The sequence below is a fragment of the Balaenoptera musculus genome, chromosome 17, assembly GCF_009873245.2.
Source record: "Balaenoptera musculus isolate JJ_BM4_2016_0621 chromosome 17, mBalMus1.pri.v3, whole genome shotgun sequence".
In the NCBI taxonomy this organism is placed as follows: domain Eukaryota; kingdom Metazoa; phylum Chordata; class Mammalia; order Artiodactyla; family Balaenopteridae; genus Balaenoptera; species Balaenoptera musculus.
Window position 1 is genome coordinate 68,295,908 of NC_045801.1, and position 15,337 is coordinate 68,311,244.

Sequence of the window (15,337 nt, forward strand, 5' to 3'; positions counted from 1 at the left end):
TAAAATGGTCAATTTTACGTTGTGTATTTTATCAATATTTTTAAAAAAAAAGGAATGAAGTGATACATGCTACAACATGGATGAACCTCAAAAACATTATGCTAAGTGAAAGAAGCCAGTAATAAAAGACCACAAATTGTATGATTCCATTTATATGAAATGTCCAGAATAGGCAAATCCATAGAGACAGAAAGCAGATTAGGTTTCCGGGAACTCTGGGGAGAGGGGGCATGGGGGGTGACTGCTAATGAGTACGGGGTTTCCTTTGGGGTAATGAAAATGTTCTGAAAGTATAACAGATAGTGGTGATGGTTGTACAACTCTGTGAATATTCAAAAAGCCACTGAACTGTACATTTTAGGTGGGTGAATTTTATGGTGTGCAAATTATATTTCAATAAAGCTATTACCAGAAAATGTAATAGAAGTAGCTGTCAGTCTAATACTAAAATTTTAAATTATTGACATGAATTTTACCATTTATCTTTATATTGTACAATTCCAGTCTTAAATACAAATATTTGAGCATTTAACTCATATGCAGCATCATTAGTATTTTGTAGGAAGTATTAATACATGTTTATATATTTTTGTTCTTATCAGAACAGGGGAAATATTTTTATTTTGCACAAAACTGTTTTTAATTTGTTTCTTGATATGCACACATTTCACCAGCACTCTCTACTGATGAGTAAGGAAGGACTGAAAGGAAAAGGAACAACGGGTTGCCCTATCTTTCCCTTCCCTCCTATATTATCATTTTCAATATAAGAGGTTGGCAAATACAGGGAAGTAACCAAGTAAGAAAGGATATGATGGGGTTCCTTGGTCATCTGTGTTTCTTAGAACGCCACTGCCTATTACAGAAGCAAGTCTGATTCAAATGGAAAGCTTGGCCTCCTTGGGGCTATCAGCTCCCCATCTCACTCAGCAGAAGATGTTTTGAAAAGGAACATAGGCACTGAATTGCAGTGTAGTCACAATGCATGAGAGTCCAGCGAGAATCAAACTGATTACAAATTAAGTATGTGAACAAGCCTCATAGTGATCGCAAATGCTATTTGAAATAGGGCAGCAAGGCATGGTGGACACATGCATGGATGTATCTCCTCTGCTCACGTTCAAGCTCCACTGTCTTCCTTACAAAACAACTTCAAAGATAAAATCATTAAAATTTTCTTTTTATAATTTTTTTAAAATTTACTTATTTAGTTAATTTTTGACTGCGTTGGGTCTTCACTGCTGTGCGCGGGCTTTCTCTAGTTGCGGCGAGCGGGGGCTACTCTTCAGTGCGGTGCGCAGGCTTCTCATTGTGGTGGTTTCTCTTGTTGCAGAGCACAGGCTCTAGGCGTGCGGGCTTCAGCAGTTGTGGCTCATGGGCTCTAGAGCGCAGGCTCAGTAGTTGTGACGCACGGGCTTAGTTGCTATGCGGCATGTGGGATCTTCCTGGACCAGGGCTCGAACCCGTGTCCCCTGCATTGGCAGGCGGATTCTTAACCATTGAGCCCCCAGGGAAGCCCTAAAATCATTAAAAATTTGAAGATGGTGACAGTAGAGTTTTAACCAAGTGCCAGGCTCTTCTAGGGGGAGCTATACTTGTTCCCCGCCCATGAAGCAGCACCTGCTAGTATGTGTAAGTATTGGTATCTCATTGTGGTTTTTATTTTCATTTCCCCAATATCCAACTAATGATATTAAGCACTCTTTCATGCACTTATTTGTCATTTTGTATACATTCCTTTGTGAAGTCACTATCTAAGTCTTTTGACCATTTTTTTGCTGGGTTCTTTGTGTGTATGTGTTGAAGAATGTTTGATTTACAATGTTGTGTTAATTTCTGCTGTACAGAAATATATATATATATAAATATACATTCTTTTTTATATTCTTTTCCATTATGGTTTATCACAGATATTGAATATAGCTCCCTGTGCTATACAGTAGGATAATTTATCCATTCTATACATACTAGTTTGCATCTGCTAACCTCAAACTCCCACTCCATCCCTCCCTACCTCCCTCGGCAACCACAAGTCTGTTCTCTATGTCTATGAGTCTGTTTCTGTTGTGTAGGTAAGTTCATTTGTGTCATACTTTAGATTCCACATATAAATGATATCATATGATATTTGTCTTTCTCTGTCTGCCTTACTTCCCTTAGTATGCCAATCTGTAGGTCCATCCATGTTGCTGCAAATGGCATTATTTCATTCTTTTTTATGGCTGAGTAGTATTGACAAAGTACATCTTCTTTATCCATTCATCCGTCAATTGACATTTAGGCTGTTTCCATGTCTTGGCTATTGTGAACAGTGCTGCTATGAACATAGGGGCGCAAATATCTTTTTGAATTATAATTTTGTCTGGATATATGCCAGGAGTGGGATTGCTGGATCATATGGCAACTCTATTTTTAAGTTTTTTGAGGAACCTCCATACTGTTTTCCATAGTGGCTGCACCAACTTACATTCCCACCAACTCTGTTGGAGGGTTCCCTTTTTTCCACACCCTCTCCAGCATTTGTTATTTGTAGACTTTTTAATGATGGCCATTATGACTGGTGTGAGGTGGTATCTCATTATAGTTTTGATTTGCATTTCTCTAATAATTAGTGATGTTGAGCATCTTTCCATGTGCCTGTTGGCCATCTGTATGTCTTCTTTGGAGAAATGTCTATTGAGGTCTTCAGCCCATTTTTTGATTGGATTGTTTGTTTTTTTGTTGTTGAGTTGTATGAGCTGTTTGTATACTTTGGAGATTAAGCCTTGTCAGTCACATCCTTTGCAAATATTTTCTCCCATTCTGTAGGCTGTCTGGTTCTTTGTTTTTGAAATTACTGACTTGTAAGAATTGTTTCTATGTTCTAGGTATATGTCCTATGTCAAATATATGTATTGCAATTATTTTCTTTTTCTTTGCTTGCCTATTCACTTTTTAAATGGCCTTTTTGATGTGTATAACTTTTTAGTTTTGATCAAGTCCAATTCATCAATTATTTTCTGTTTATTGCTTTCTGGGTTTTGTCTAGAAAATCTTTGCCTACCCTAAGGTCATGAAGATTTCCCATGTTTTCTTCTAGTAGCTTTATAATTTTAGTTTTTACATTTAGGTTTATGATCCATCTTTAATTAATTATTGTGTACAATTGTGAGGTATGAGCCAATATTAATTTTTTCCATATATATAGCCAGATGTTCCACCATCATTTGTTGAAAAAACTTTCCTTTGTCCATTTTCTTGCTTTGATGCTGTGGTCAAAAATCAAGAAAGCACATTAGCGTGGGTCTATTTCTGCATTCTCTTGTAGGGAGAGGCAATATGCTATGTGCCCTGCGTATTGCTGCACATTCTTGCTGGTATGCCAAGAGTGTAAGGCCCTAACTTCTCTTGGCCCGATACTTATCTGTCCATATCCTTGTTAGTTATAAATCTGGCCCAAGCAGCATTATCCTAATACTAAAACCAGACAAAAGATATTATAAGAAAACTACAGGGGCTTCCCTGGTGGCGCAGTGGTTGAGAATCTGCCTGCCAATGCAGGGGACATGGGTTCGAGCCCTGGTCTGGGAAGATCCCACATGCCGTGGAAAAACTAGGCCTGTGAGCCACAACTACTGAGCCTGCGCGTCTGGAGCCTGTGCTCCGCAACAAGAGAGGCTGCAATAGTGAGAGGCCCGCGCATTGCGATGAAGAGTGGCTCCCGCTTGTCGCAACTAGAGAAAGCCCTCGCACAGAAACAAAGACCCAACACAGCCAAAAATAAATAATAAATAAAAGAAAAAAAATAACCTATGTAACAAAATTAAAAAAAAAAAAAAGGCCCACACACCTGAGCTTATAAAAAAAAAAAAAAGAATATTACAGACCAATATCTCTTGTGAATATACAGGCAAAAATCCTCAACAACATAATAGCAAATCAAGTCCAACAATGTATAAGAAGAATTATACACCACAGCCAGGTAGGGTTTATGTTAGGTATGCAAAGCTGGTTCAACATCTGAAAATCAATTAATGTAATCCATAATATCAACAGGCTACAGAAGAAAAATCACATTATCATATCAATAGGTGTAGAAAAAGCATTTGATGAAATTCAGCACCAATTCATTATTAAAAAACTCTTAGTAGATTAAGAATAGAGGGGAATTCCTTCAACTTGCAAGAGAACTTCTACAAAAAACCTACAGCTAACATCATACTCAATGGTGAGAAACGTGAAACTTTCCTATTAAGATCAGGAGCAAGACAAGATCAGGATGTTCCTTCTCACCACTGTTTTTCAACATCATATTGGAAGTCCTAGCTAATGCAATAAGATAAGAAAACGAAATAAATCTGACCTAATACAAACTCATGTGTTAGCACAACTGATTTAATGTTGCACATTAAATTCCTCTGTTTTTATTTATAAAGGTAAAATGAGAAATGTCATTTAATATAATTTCTCTCTTCCTAAAATGTGTACAATACAATCTTAATTGTTAAGTAACCCCTTGACACTAATGAGACTATAAGTTAAACAGGTGAAAATTAATTTGAAAAAATACTGTTTACCTGATTGAAGCTGTTCAAGTTTATCTTTCTTGTGTGAAGCCAAGTCTCCTATAAAGCAGATACCACCTTTAGCTAGCAAAGCACTGCCAGCTTGAATGCTAACTGCTCCAGTTCCATACTTATTCCTGGATAGAGTAGGAAAAATTTCAGTAGAGACTGGATGACGTATACCACGGGGCACAAGGTTTATACTAAAATTCAAAAGCCTAAGGGAAAAAATAAATTATTCATTACTATTATTTAATATTTGATTTTCAGAAGTCATAATGCATAATAGCTATACAATTAGATTTAATTTGATTCAATGTCTGTTGAGCACTAGTGCTACGGATAAAAACGTATATGTAGGACTTTCCTGGTGGTGCAGTGGTTAAGAATCTGCCTGCCAATGCAGGGGACACGGGTTTGAGCCCTGGTCTGGGAGGATCCCACATGCCGCGGAGCAACTAAGCCTGTGCGCCACAACTACTGATCCTGTGCTCTAGAGCCTGTGAGCCACAACTACTGAGCCCGCATGCCACAACTACTGAAGCCCACACGCCTAGAGCCTGTGCTCCGCAACAAGAGAAGCCACCGCAATGAGAAGCCCGTGCACCGCAACGAAGAGTAGCCCTCGCTCACTGCAATGAAGAGTAGCCCTCAAGAAGCCCGTGCACCGCAACTAGAGAAAGCCCACACGCAGCAACAAAGACCCAGTGCAGCAAAAAATAAATAAATTAATTAATTAATTAAAAAAAAAAAAGAATTTGTCTTTGCTATGTATTGTCTCAGGTTATTAACAATATATATATATATGAGTCTTGGTCCTTAACTTGGAAAGCTCACAGCCTAGAGAGATGTAGACAAAAAACTAAAACACGATGTGATAAGTACTAAAATAATGTCATGAGGACATCCATAAAAGATCATTATTTCCTCCTGGATGGAAGTCAGAGAAAGCTATAGAGAAATGACATTTGAATGGGGACTTCCTTTTTTTATGAATTGCTTTCTTTTGTTTATTCAAAATTTTTGCATTTAGGCTTGCCAATAGTTCATCATGACTACCCCTGCTACCTATGTATCAAGATAACTCTTTTTTTTTAAATTTTATTTATTTATTTATTTATTTATTTATGGCTGTGTTGGGTCTTCGTTTCTGTATGAGGGCTTTCTCTAGTTGTGGCAAGTGGGGGCCACTCTTCATCGCGGTGCACGGACCTCTCATTATCGCGGCCTCTCCTGTTGCGGAGCACAGGCTCCAGACGCGCAGGCTCAGTAATTGTGGCTCACGGGCCTAGCTGCTCCGCGGGATGTGGGATCTTCCCAGACCAGGGCTCGAACCCGTGTCCCCTGCATTGGCAGGCAGATTCTCAACCACTGCGCCACCAGGGAAGCCCAAGATAACTCTTGATACATCCTTTTGCTTTCTAATCTCTTTGCCAATTGCCTCACCCTCTTCATTTCTCAAACTTAAATTATAAGAAAGGAATATGATTATCTTAGCTTAGCTTTTAAATCCTTGCCACAGAAATCATAGCTTGCTGGTGCAATCTACTATGATGAGCAGAGATACGGTACAAAGAGGGTGAAGGAGTATCTCTTAAATGTGGATAGGCAGATGCTATAAAATGTCTAGTGTATGTGTCATTCCAAAGAATTTAGATGCTAATTTGAAGATATATAAAATGGGTGAGTAAGATTTAGAAAGAAAATTTGCAAGCCTATAGAGCAGTGGTTCTCAACCCTAGCTCACATTAACATCACCTGGGGAACCAACAGGCACATGAAAAGATGGTCAAATCACTACTCATCAGGGGAATGCAAATCAAAACCATGATGAGATATCACATCACACCTGTCAGAATGGCTGTTATCAAAAAGACAAAAAAACAACAAAAAACAACCCAAGCGTTGGCAAGAATGTGGAGAAAAGGGACTCCTTATGCACTGTTGGTGGGAATGTAAATTGTTGCAGCCACTGTGGAAAACAGTAAGGAGGTTCCTCAAAAAACTAAAAATAGAGTTACCATATGATCCAGCAATTCCACTTCTGGGTATTAATCCAAAGAAAACAAAAACACTAATTAGAAAAGATATATGCTCCCCTATGTTCATTGCAGCATTATTTACAATAGCCAAGATATGGAAACAACCTAAGTGTCTATCAATAGATGAATTGATAAAGAAGATGTGGTATATATATAATGGAATATTATTCAGCAATAAAAAGTATGAAATCTTGACATTTGTGACAACATGGATAGGCCTAGAGGGTATTATGCTAAGTAAAGTAAGTCAGATAGAAAAAGATAATTATTATACGATTTCACTTATATGTGGAATCTAAAAAAAAACAACAAATGAACAAACAAAACAAGACAGAATAGATATAGAAAACAAACCTGTTGCTGCCAGAGGGGAGGGGGATTGGGAAAGCGAAATAAGTAAAAGGGATTAAGAGGTACAAACTTCTAGTTATAAAATAAATGTCACGAGGATGTAAGGTACAGCATAGAGAATATGGTCAATAATATTGTAATAACTTTGTATGGTGACAGATGGTAACTAGACTTATTGTGGTGACCATTTTGAAATGTATATAAATATTGAATCACTATGATGTACACGAACATGATATTGCATGTCAATTATACTTTAACAAAAAAAAATTGCCTGGGTTTTTAAAAAAATTCTAATGCCAAGCCCCACCCCAAACGATGTAAATTAGAATCTCTAGGGGTGAGCCACAGTCATAAATTTTTTTTTTAATATTATCCCAGATGATTCTAACATGCAGTCAGGCTGAGAACCTAGTTATATAGAACAATGGGCCTCAAACTTGGCTAATCATTGGAATCAGCTGAGGAATTTTTTGAACTACTGATACAAGGTCACAGAGTAAAAGATCCAAATACAAAAATCAATTGTATCTCTATATACTCACAGCAAATATTTGAAAAATAAAATTAATAAAACACTACCATTTTTAATAGCATCAAAAATACCAAATACTTAGAAATCAACTTAAATTATGTGCATGACCTTTACAAAACATTGCTGAAAGAAATTAAGATTTAAATAAATGGAGATATATACCATATTCACAGATTGGAAGACTCAACATTGTTAAGATGTAAATTCTTCCCAAATTGATGTATAAGTTAAATGCAGTTCCATCAAAATCCTTAAAGGCTCTTTGGGGGTGATGGGGATGGAGGTTGATGTTAACATATAGATCCTAAACTTTATAAGAAAATGTAAATGACCTAAAATAGTGCAAACAAATCTTAAAAATGAAGAATAAAGTTGCACTACCTGATTCAAAACTTAATATAGAGCTACAATAATCAAGAATGTGAGGCATAATTATAGACATAAAGGTCAAAATAACAGAAAAGAATGTTTAAATAGATATATACCCAGTTCAATTTTACACCTAGTTTATAACCTGTTCAACTAATTTTCAACATTGGTAGCAAAGCAATTCAATGGGGAAAGGAAAGTCTTTTAAACAAATGGTATGGAAAAATTAGATAAATGCATAGGAAAAATATTAATCTTGGCTCCTACCTTGTATCATATACAAAAATTGACTTGTAATAGCAAACAGACCTAATGTAAAAACAAATACTTCTAGAAGAAAACATAAAAGAATATCTTCATGACCTTGGGGTAGACAAAGATTTCTTAAACAGAACCCAGAAAACACTAAACATAAAAGAAAATAATAACCTAAACTAAAAGGTCTGCTCAACAAAGATATCAAAAAACCTCAAGCTTTAGACTGGGAGAAAAATTTCATGATACATATGTGACAACAGATGTGCATATGGAAGAGCCCCATTTAAAAGTGAGCAAAGGACTTGACACTTCAGAAAAGAAGATACATGAGTAGCTAATAAGCACATGAAAAAGAGCTTGAATCAGTAGTCATCAGGGAAATGCAACTTAGAACCGTAATGAGACACCATTTCACATGCCCTAGAATGGCTAAATTGAGAAAGACTGACCACACTGGTTGTTGGTGAGGCTAGAAACAACTGGAACCTTAACTCATTGTTAGGAAGGTAAAATTGTACAACCACTTTGAAAAACTGTTTGGCAGTTTCTTATAAAGTTATATAAACCTACCTTATGACACAAGAATTCCACTCCTAGGTATTTATCCAAGATAATGAAAACCTAGGTCTACAAAAAGACTTGAACAAGAGATATTTATAGCAGCCTTACTTATATAGTCAAAACATGCAAAACCCAGGGCTTCCCTGGTAGTGCAGTGGTTAAGAATCAGCCTGCCAATGCAGGGGACACGGGTTCAAGCCCTGGTCCAGGAAGATCCCACATGCCTTGGAGCAACTAAGCCCGTGCGCCACAACTACTGAGCCTGCACTCTGGAGCCTGTGAGCCACAACTACTGAGCCCACGGGCACAACTACTGGAGCCCATGCTCTGCAACAAGAGAGGCCACCGCAATGAGAAGCCCACGCACCGCAACTAAGAGTAGCCCCCGCTCACTGCAACTAGAGAGAGCCCACGCGCAACAATGAAGACCCAAAACGCAGCCAAAAAAAAAAAAACTCACAAATCCATTCATTGATTCATTTGTCAAATATCAATTGATCATCTTCTGTGTGCCATGCCCTGTCCTAGGACTTTGCTTTAATAATTAAAAAAAAAAAACATGCAAAACCCAAATGTCCATCACTAGGAGAACAGATAAACAAATTCTGGTATATTCATATAATGGAACACTACTCACCAATAAAAACAATGAACTTCTGATACACACAACAGGGCCAATCTCAAAAACATGTTGAGCGAAAGAGGCTAGACCCAAAAGAGTGTGCACCGTATGATCCTAGTTATACGAAGTTCAAGAACAGGAAAATTAACCTATGGTGACAGAAATCACCCGTGGAGATAGGAACTAATTGGAAGAGAAAATGAAGGACCTTTCCAAGGTAAAGGAAAACGGAAATGTTCTATATCTTATTGAGGTGATGGCTATAGGAATGTATGCATCTGTCAAGACTCATCGAATTTTATACCTAAGATCTGATTACTTCACTTTATTTTTGTAAATTTTACCTGAAAAACAAAACAAAACACCAAATCTCTCATACAGCCCCAAATAACCACAGGAAAAGGTTAATGACAAACAGAAAGAGAGACAAAGGCTTTAATTTACAAGAGGTATCACAAATCAGTAAGAAATAAACAACTTAATTTAAAAAATGGACAATGGTCAAGGAGTTCATAGAAAAATAATAAAAAGTGTTTAACAAATTCTAAATGATGCTAAAACTTACTTCTAGTTAAAGAAATGCAAATTAAAATAAAATACCACTTTCCATCCATCAAATGGCAAAATTTTAAAGTTTGATAATACCCAGTGTTGGTGAGGCTGTTAGGAAACAAATATTCTCATGCTCGTTAGTGTAAGATTAAATTGGTACAATCTGTAGCAGTTAGCACTATATTTACATTGTGATTTAATTTTAATTTTAGCAAAACATCATCTGTCCAATTAAGTTAGAGCTAATCTGAATTTTATTTTTTTAATTTAAAATTCATTCCATAAATTTGTTTTTGCTTTATACTTGCATACATGATTTTAATATATGAAGCTTATTCCTAGCTTTTTGAACATTTAAGTAACTTTTTAAAAAGGGTACTTGCTAGTGGGGAGCCCCAATATGCTGAGTAGAGGCTTACTCCAAGGTTAGAGTGACACCCCCAAAACAGTAATTTTGGCACTTTTAACAGGCTTATTTGGGCGCAGTGAATCAATATTATTGAATGGAATCTTGAAGAAAAAGAAAAAAACAGCTTGTTAGCTCTAGCGGGGAGATTATTTTGAAGTGAAAACAAAGTACAAAAGCAGAACACTGATCTAGGGAATGGGGGAAAAGGAAGCCTGCAAAGGAGGCATTTGTTTTAAAAGGTCTGAGTGGGGAAACAAGTTGAAACTTCGAGTGGTTAGATTCTCAGAATGTTGAAAGCAAATATCCCATTTCTGAATTCATGTTTTAAAAAGTTTTGAACTTCACTGATAAAAGTTTATTTAAATATTTATACTGCTCAGATAAATTCCAAATATTTGCCTTGTAATAATGCTCATGGAAAAGATGTATGCAAATCTGTGACCAATTCATAATGTCATATATTTTACCTGTCTACGAGTAGAATATCACTTGTTATAATTAAAAGATCCAGGCAATCTTCCAGTTCCTTGTTACGGTCACTTGTCTGTACTAGACTCATCAACAAACAGAGCTTGAGCAAATTGTAAGTCCCAGGAGGAACAATTTGTGATGCAAAGATATTGGCAAGTATTGCTGTAAACTTCCAGTACGAGCTGGAAGTCAAAGAGAGGAGACAACTGAAATTGTCGCTAATTCCTGAAGGATCTGAAAGTAAATATTAACATATATGTTAAAAAAAGTTTTTTAAAACCAGAAAATGATAATATAGACATCTAATTCCATTTATCTAAAATATTATCAAATTGCAGTTCTTTTAATGATGCCACATTCAAATTATTACAATGATATTAAATTATGATTGGAGGTCACTCTGGTCTATCATTTCTATCCCAAGGAATGCAGTAAGAAGAAGCAGTCAACCTGTGTGCCCACATAGACTGGCTGTGGGTTGCAAGCAAATCTCTCATTTTTTCCTTTTAAGACCTATGTGAGCAAAGCCAGATCATGGGGCTCTTGTACTGCAGTGTTTGCTTCCACGTATCTATGTTCGAAATATTATCACCTTTAGTGAGGTCTAAAAAGCAGAATGGGAAATACTTGATTATTGCTGTTAAAAGGGGAGATTTATACTCTATGACTTCAACATATACTGTAACATTCTAGACCTTCTCCACTACCTTATTCTGCCCAACTCCTGAAAGAGATGAGTGATTTAATCCAGTTGGTCAGTTTGGGAGAAACAGCTGCGCACATGTAACCCAGTCCCTTTCTCCTTCCTCTTGGGCTGTCATCACAGGGCAATGATTTCTTCTACTCATCAATGCCCATGGACCAAGGGAGGCCTACATTAGTGTAGCTCTTGCCACATTTGGGTGGTTAAATCTGCCTAATTCTAGAGTTCAGCAGGAGAAAGCACACTTCACCTACATATATGTCATGTTCTGCCACCAAATCAGTAAATCTTAAAGCACTTCACAGAAGAAAATATTTTAAATATCTTTAAAATGCCTATTGTTCATTAGTACTTTCTTTCTTCAATATTTTTATTCTTTTAAGAAGTTTTTCTCAGGAATTCTCTGGTGGTCCAGTGGTTAGGACTCTGTGCTTCCAATGCAGGGGGCACGGGCCCGATCCCTGGTCGGGGAACTAAGTTCCCCACAAACCACACATCGCAGCCAAAAAATAAACAAATAAATAAAGCTTTCTCTTCAAAATAAGCAGAGGTATCTAGAATCCATTGCATTTAAATTCAACTTGGGCCTCTGTTATTGCAGATGGTTATCTAGGGAATACAAAAAGAAAAAAAAAAATCTAACTTCATTATTTAAGATTTAACTAGCCTGTCCTATATTTAGATACTTGCGTGCCAAGTTAAGCGTAGGTCTGCTCTCCACTTTTGTTTACTTAATTCTTAATTAGGTTGCAAGGAAATTATCAGTAATAAGGGTGATATTTTGGCCCCCAACTGCCTTTCTCTTTTGTCTTATTTCTCGATTCATTCAAAACTCAGCTGAGGAAAAGGATGCCATTTTATTGGCCTCTTTTTCTCAGACCACAACAGTTACTTAGCTAGAAAACAAAGGGATGGATAGAAAAACCTTCAAACTAATCTCTAACTCTTGGCATCTTAAAACATTTTTCTTGTTGGTAATTATTAAAAAAAAAAAATTTAAATAAGGTTTAGCCAAAAGAAAGGAGTCCTTCCTGTGGGCAAGGTTTTACATTATCTTGCTTTATTTCCTTTGCAGCATTTATTATCTGAAATTGTCTTATTAATTAGTTTACAGATTTACTGACTGTCTACCATATGATTTAAGAGTAGGAACCCTGACTGTCCTCATCACAACTGTATCCCTAGTGCTTTGAAGAGTGCCCAGCACATAGGCAACCAATACTTATTTCCTGAACAAATGGATTTAAATTTAAATATTTGTTAATATATGATACTAACATTTTTCTTACCTTTTGGATTGAAAAAAGTGATATTATTTGCCTCTATACAGAGAGTAGTTTGTGATGTTTTTATACAGGTTGGAATTCCAATAATCTTATACTCATTTCCTATATTCATTTCATTCACTAATTCATCTAAAATTATTAAACACAAGAGAAAATAACTATTTACTAAACAAAACTTTTACATGATCATATGGTTCAAAGATCTAAAACCAGTAACAATTTAGTAGTTCAATTAGTTGCTAAGTATTTACTTTTGTTTAGTATAATATGCATATTGAGTGGCATTAATATCAATACTGTCAAAGTGACTATACTACCCAAGGCAATCTACAGATTCAATGCAATCCCTATAAAATTATCAATGGCATTTTTCACAGAACTACAACAAAAAAATCTTAAAATGTGTATGGAGACACAGAAGACCCCAAATAGCTAAAGCAATCTTGAGAAAGAAAAACAGAGCTGGGGGAATCAGGCTCCCTGACTTCAGACTATACTACAAAGCTCTAGTCATCAAAACAGTATGGTACTGGCATAAAAATAGAAATATAGATCAATGGAACAGGATAGAAAGCCCAGAAATAAACCCATGCACCTATGGTCAATTAATCTATGACAAAGGAGATAAGACTATACAATGGAGGAAAGACAGTCTCTTCAGTAAATGATGCTGGGAAAACTGGACAGGTACATATACATAAATGAAATTAGAACATTCTTTAACACCATACACAAAAATAAACTCAGAATGGATTAAAGACCTAAATGTGAGACTGGACACTATAAAACTCTTAGAGGAGAACATAGGCAGAACACTCTCTGGCATAAATCACAGCAATATCTTTTTCAATCCATCTCCCAGAGTAATGGAAATAAAAACAAAAATAAACAAATGGGACCTAATTAAACTCAAAAGCTTTTGCACAGCAAAGGAAACCATAAACAAAATGAAAAGACAACCCACAGAATGGGAGAAAATATTTGCAAATGATGTGACCGACAAGGGATTAGTCTCCAAAATTTACAAACAGCTCATGCTGCTTAATATCATCAAAACAAACAACCCAATCAAAACATGTGCAGAAGACCTAAATAGACATTTCTTCAAAGAAGACATACAGATGGCCAAGAAGCACGTGAAAAGATTTCAACATTGCTAATTATTAGAGAAATGCAAATCAAAACTACAATGAGATACCACCTCACACCAGTCTGAATGCCTATCATCAAAAAAATCCACAAACAACAAATGCTGGAGAAGGTGTGGAGAGAAGGGAACCCTCCTACACTGCTGGTGGGAATGTAAATTGATACAACCACTATGGAGAACAGTATGGAGGTTCCCTAAAAAACTAATAATAGGACTATCATATGATCCTGCAATCCCACTCCTGGGCATATATCTGGAGAGAAACATGGTCCGAAAGGATGCATGCACTCCAATGTTCACTGCAGTACTGTTTACAATAGCCACAGGTCTTTACCCATGCAGTTCTCAACAGTTAATCATATGTCGATGCTCATTCATTTATTTAACAAATATTTATTGAGTTTTTACTATGTGCAGTAAAAAACCCAAGTCCCTACCCTCCTGAAGCTTATATTTTAAAAAAATAATTCCAATATTTATATAAGACATACACATACAATAATGGGAGATTATTACTGTAAATAATTGTGACCCTGAGACTTAGCATAGTGCTTGAGACATAGCAGGTGCTAATATCTTAAGTGAATGTTGTATGACTGAATGAATAATTGTTATATTAGCTAAATATGACTCTTTAAAATACTCAAGAAAGAGAAGACCTATGATTTTCAAGCTTTTGAAGTACCATTTATAATATATAAGCATAAACAAGTCAATTATATAGTTTATATATTTTAGTGCAAACAGAACTTACTTACCTCTGAGGAAGATTGTGAGAGATTGAAACCTAAATGGCTGGTTGTTAGAATATCCTTGAAAAGCACGAAGTGCCTTTGTGGTAATTATTTCAACTATCTGTTTATCTTAAGGCAAAGAGTAAAAAAGAATCAGTTATTAGAATATATATTCAATTTAATTTCCACATTAAAATATCAGACATTATTTTAAAAATTGTAATTGTAAAACGTAAATGCATTTTTACCACCAAGTACTCTAAATTTTCTGTCTTCTTGAAGCGAAGATGAACATAGATTACACAAAAAGTCATTTCTTACTGTTGCAGATTCTGTAGCACCAGGCACATGCACTCTTATATACTGAAATCCTGAAAGAAAATAGAGTTAAGCTAAATTTGCCTTCAGATTTAGCTTTCCATTTTCAGTCCTTTAAAATGAATCTAATTCAACATACAACTAGATCAGTTTTGCATGTGGGTTCATAGCAGTTCAATTAACATTTATTGCATGGCTATTTCTTGCCAGGCACTAGTGCTATGGATACTTAAGCACACAATTTCAATAGGTGGCAATAGGAAACAGATCATTTCAATATGCAGTATTCATATACAAAGTGTTCAGAGAGCCGAGAGGAGAGGCATCCAACCCAATAAGAGGTGGGGATGAATGGAAAAGATGTCCTGGAAGTTAAGCCAAAGGGTTGAGAGAGGACATTACATGGAGAGGGAACAGCATGAACAGTCATGA

At 36.1% G+C, this 15,337-nt stretch overlaps 1 protein-coding gene across 1 annotated transcript in view; it reads right to left on the minus strand.

The window, feature by feature from the left end:
- MCMDC2 (minichromosome maintenance domain containing 2) overlaps positions 1-15,337 on the minus strand; it is a 33,780-nt gene that overhangs the window by 15,701 nt on the left and 2,742 nt on the right. Inside the window, exons 5-9 of the mRNA XM_036830737.1 lie at positions 14,836-14,958; positions 14,612-14,716; positions 12,707-12,832; positions 10,711-10,948; positions 4,557-4,762 (exon numbers count right to left, since the gene is read on the minus strand). Coding sequence (XP_036686632.1) covers positions 4,557-4,762; positions 10,711-10,948; positions 12,707-12,832; positions 14,612-14,716; positions 14,836-14,958 — 798 coding nt within the window. The remainder of the gene's footprint in view (positions 1-4,556; positions 4,763-10,710; positions 10,949-12,706; positions 12,833-14,611; positions 14,717-14,835; positions 14,959-15,337) is intronic.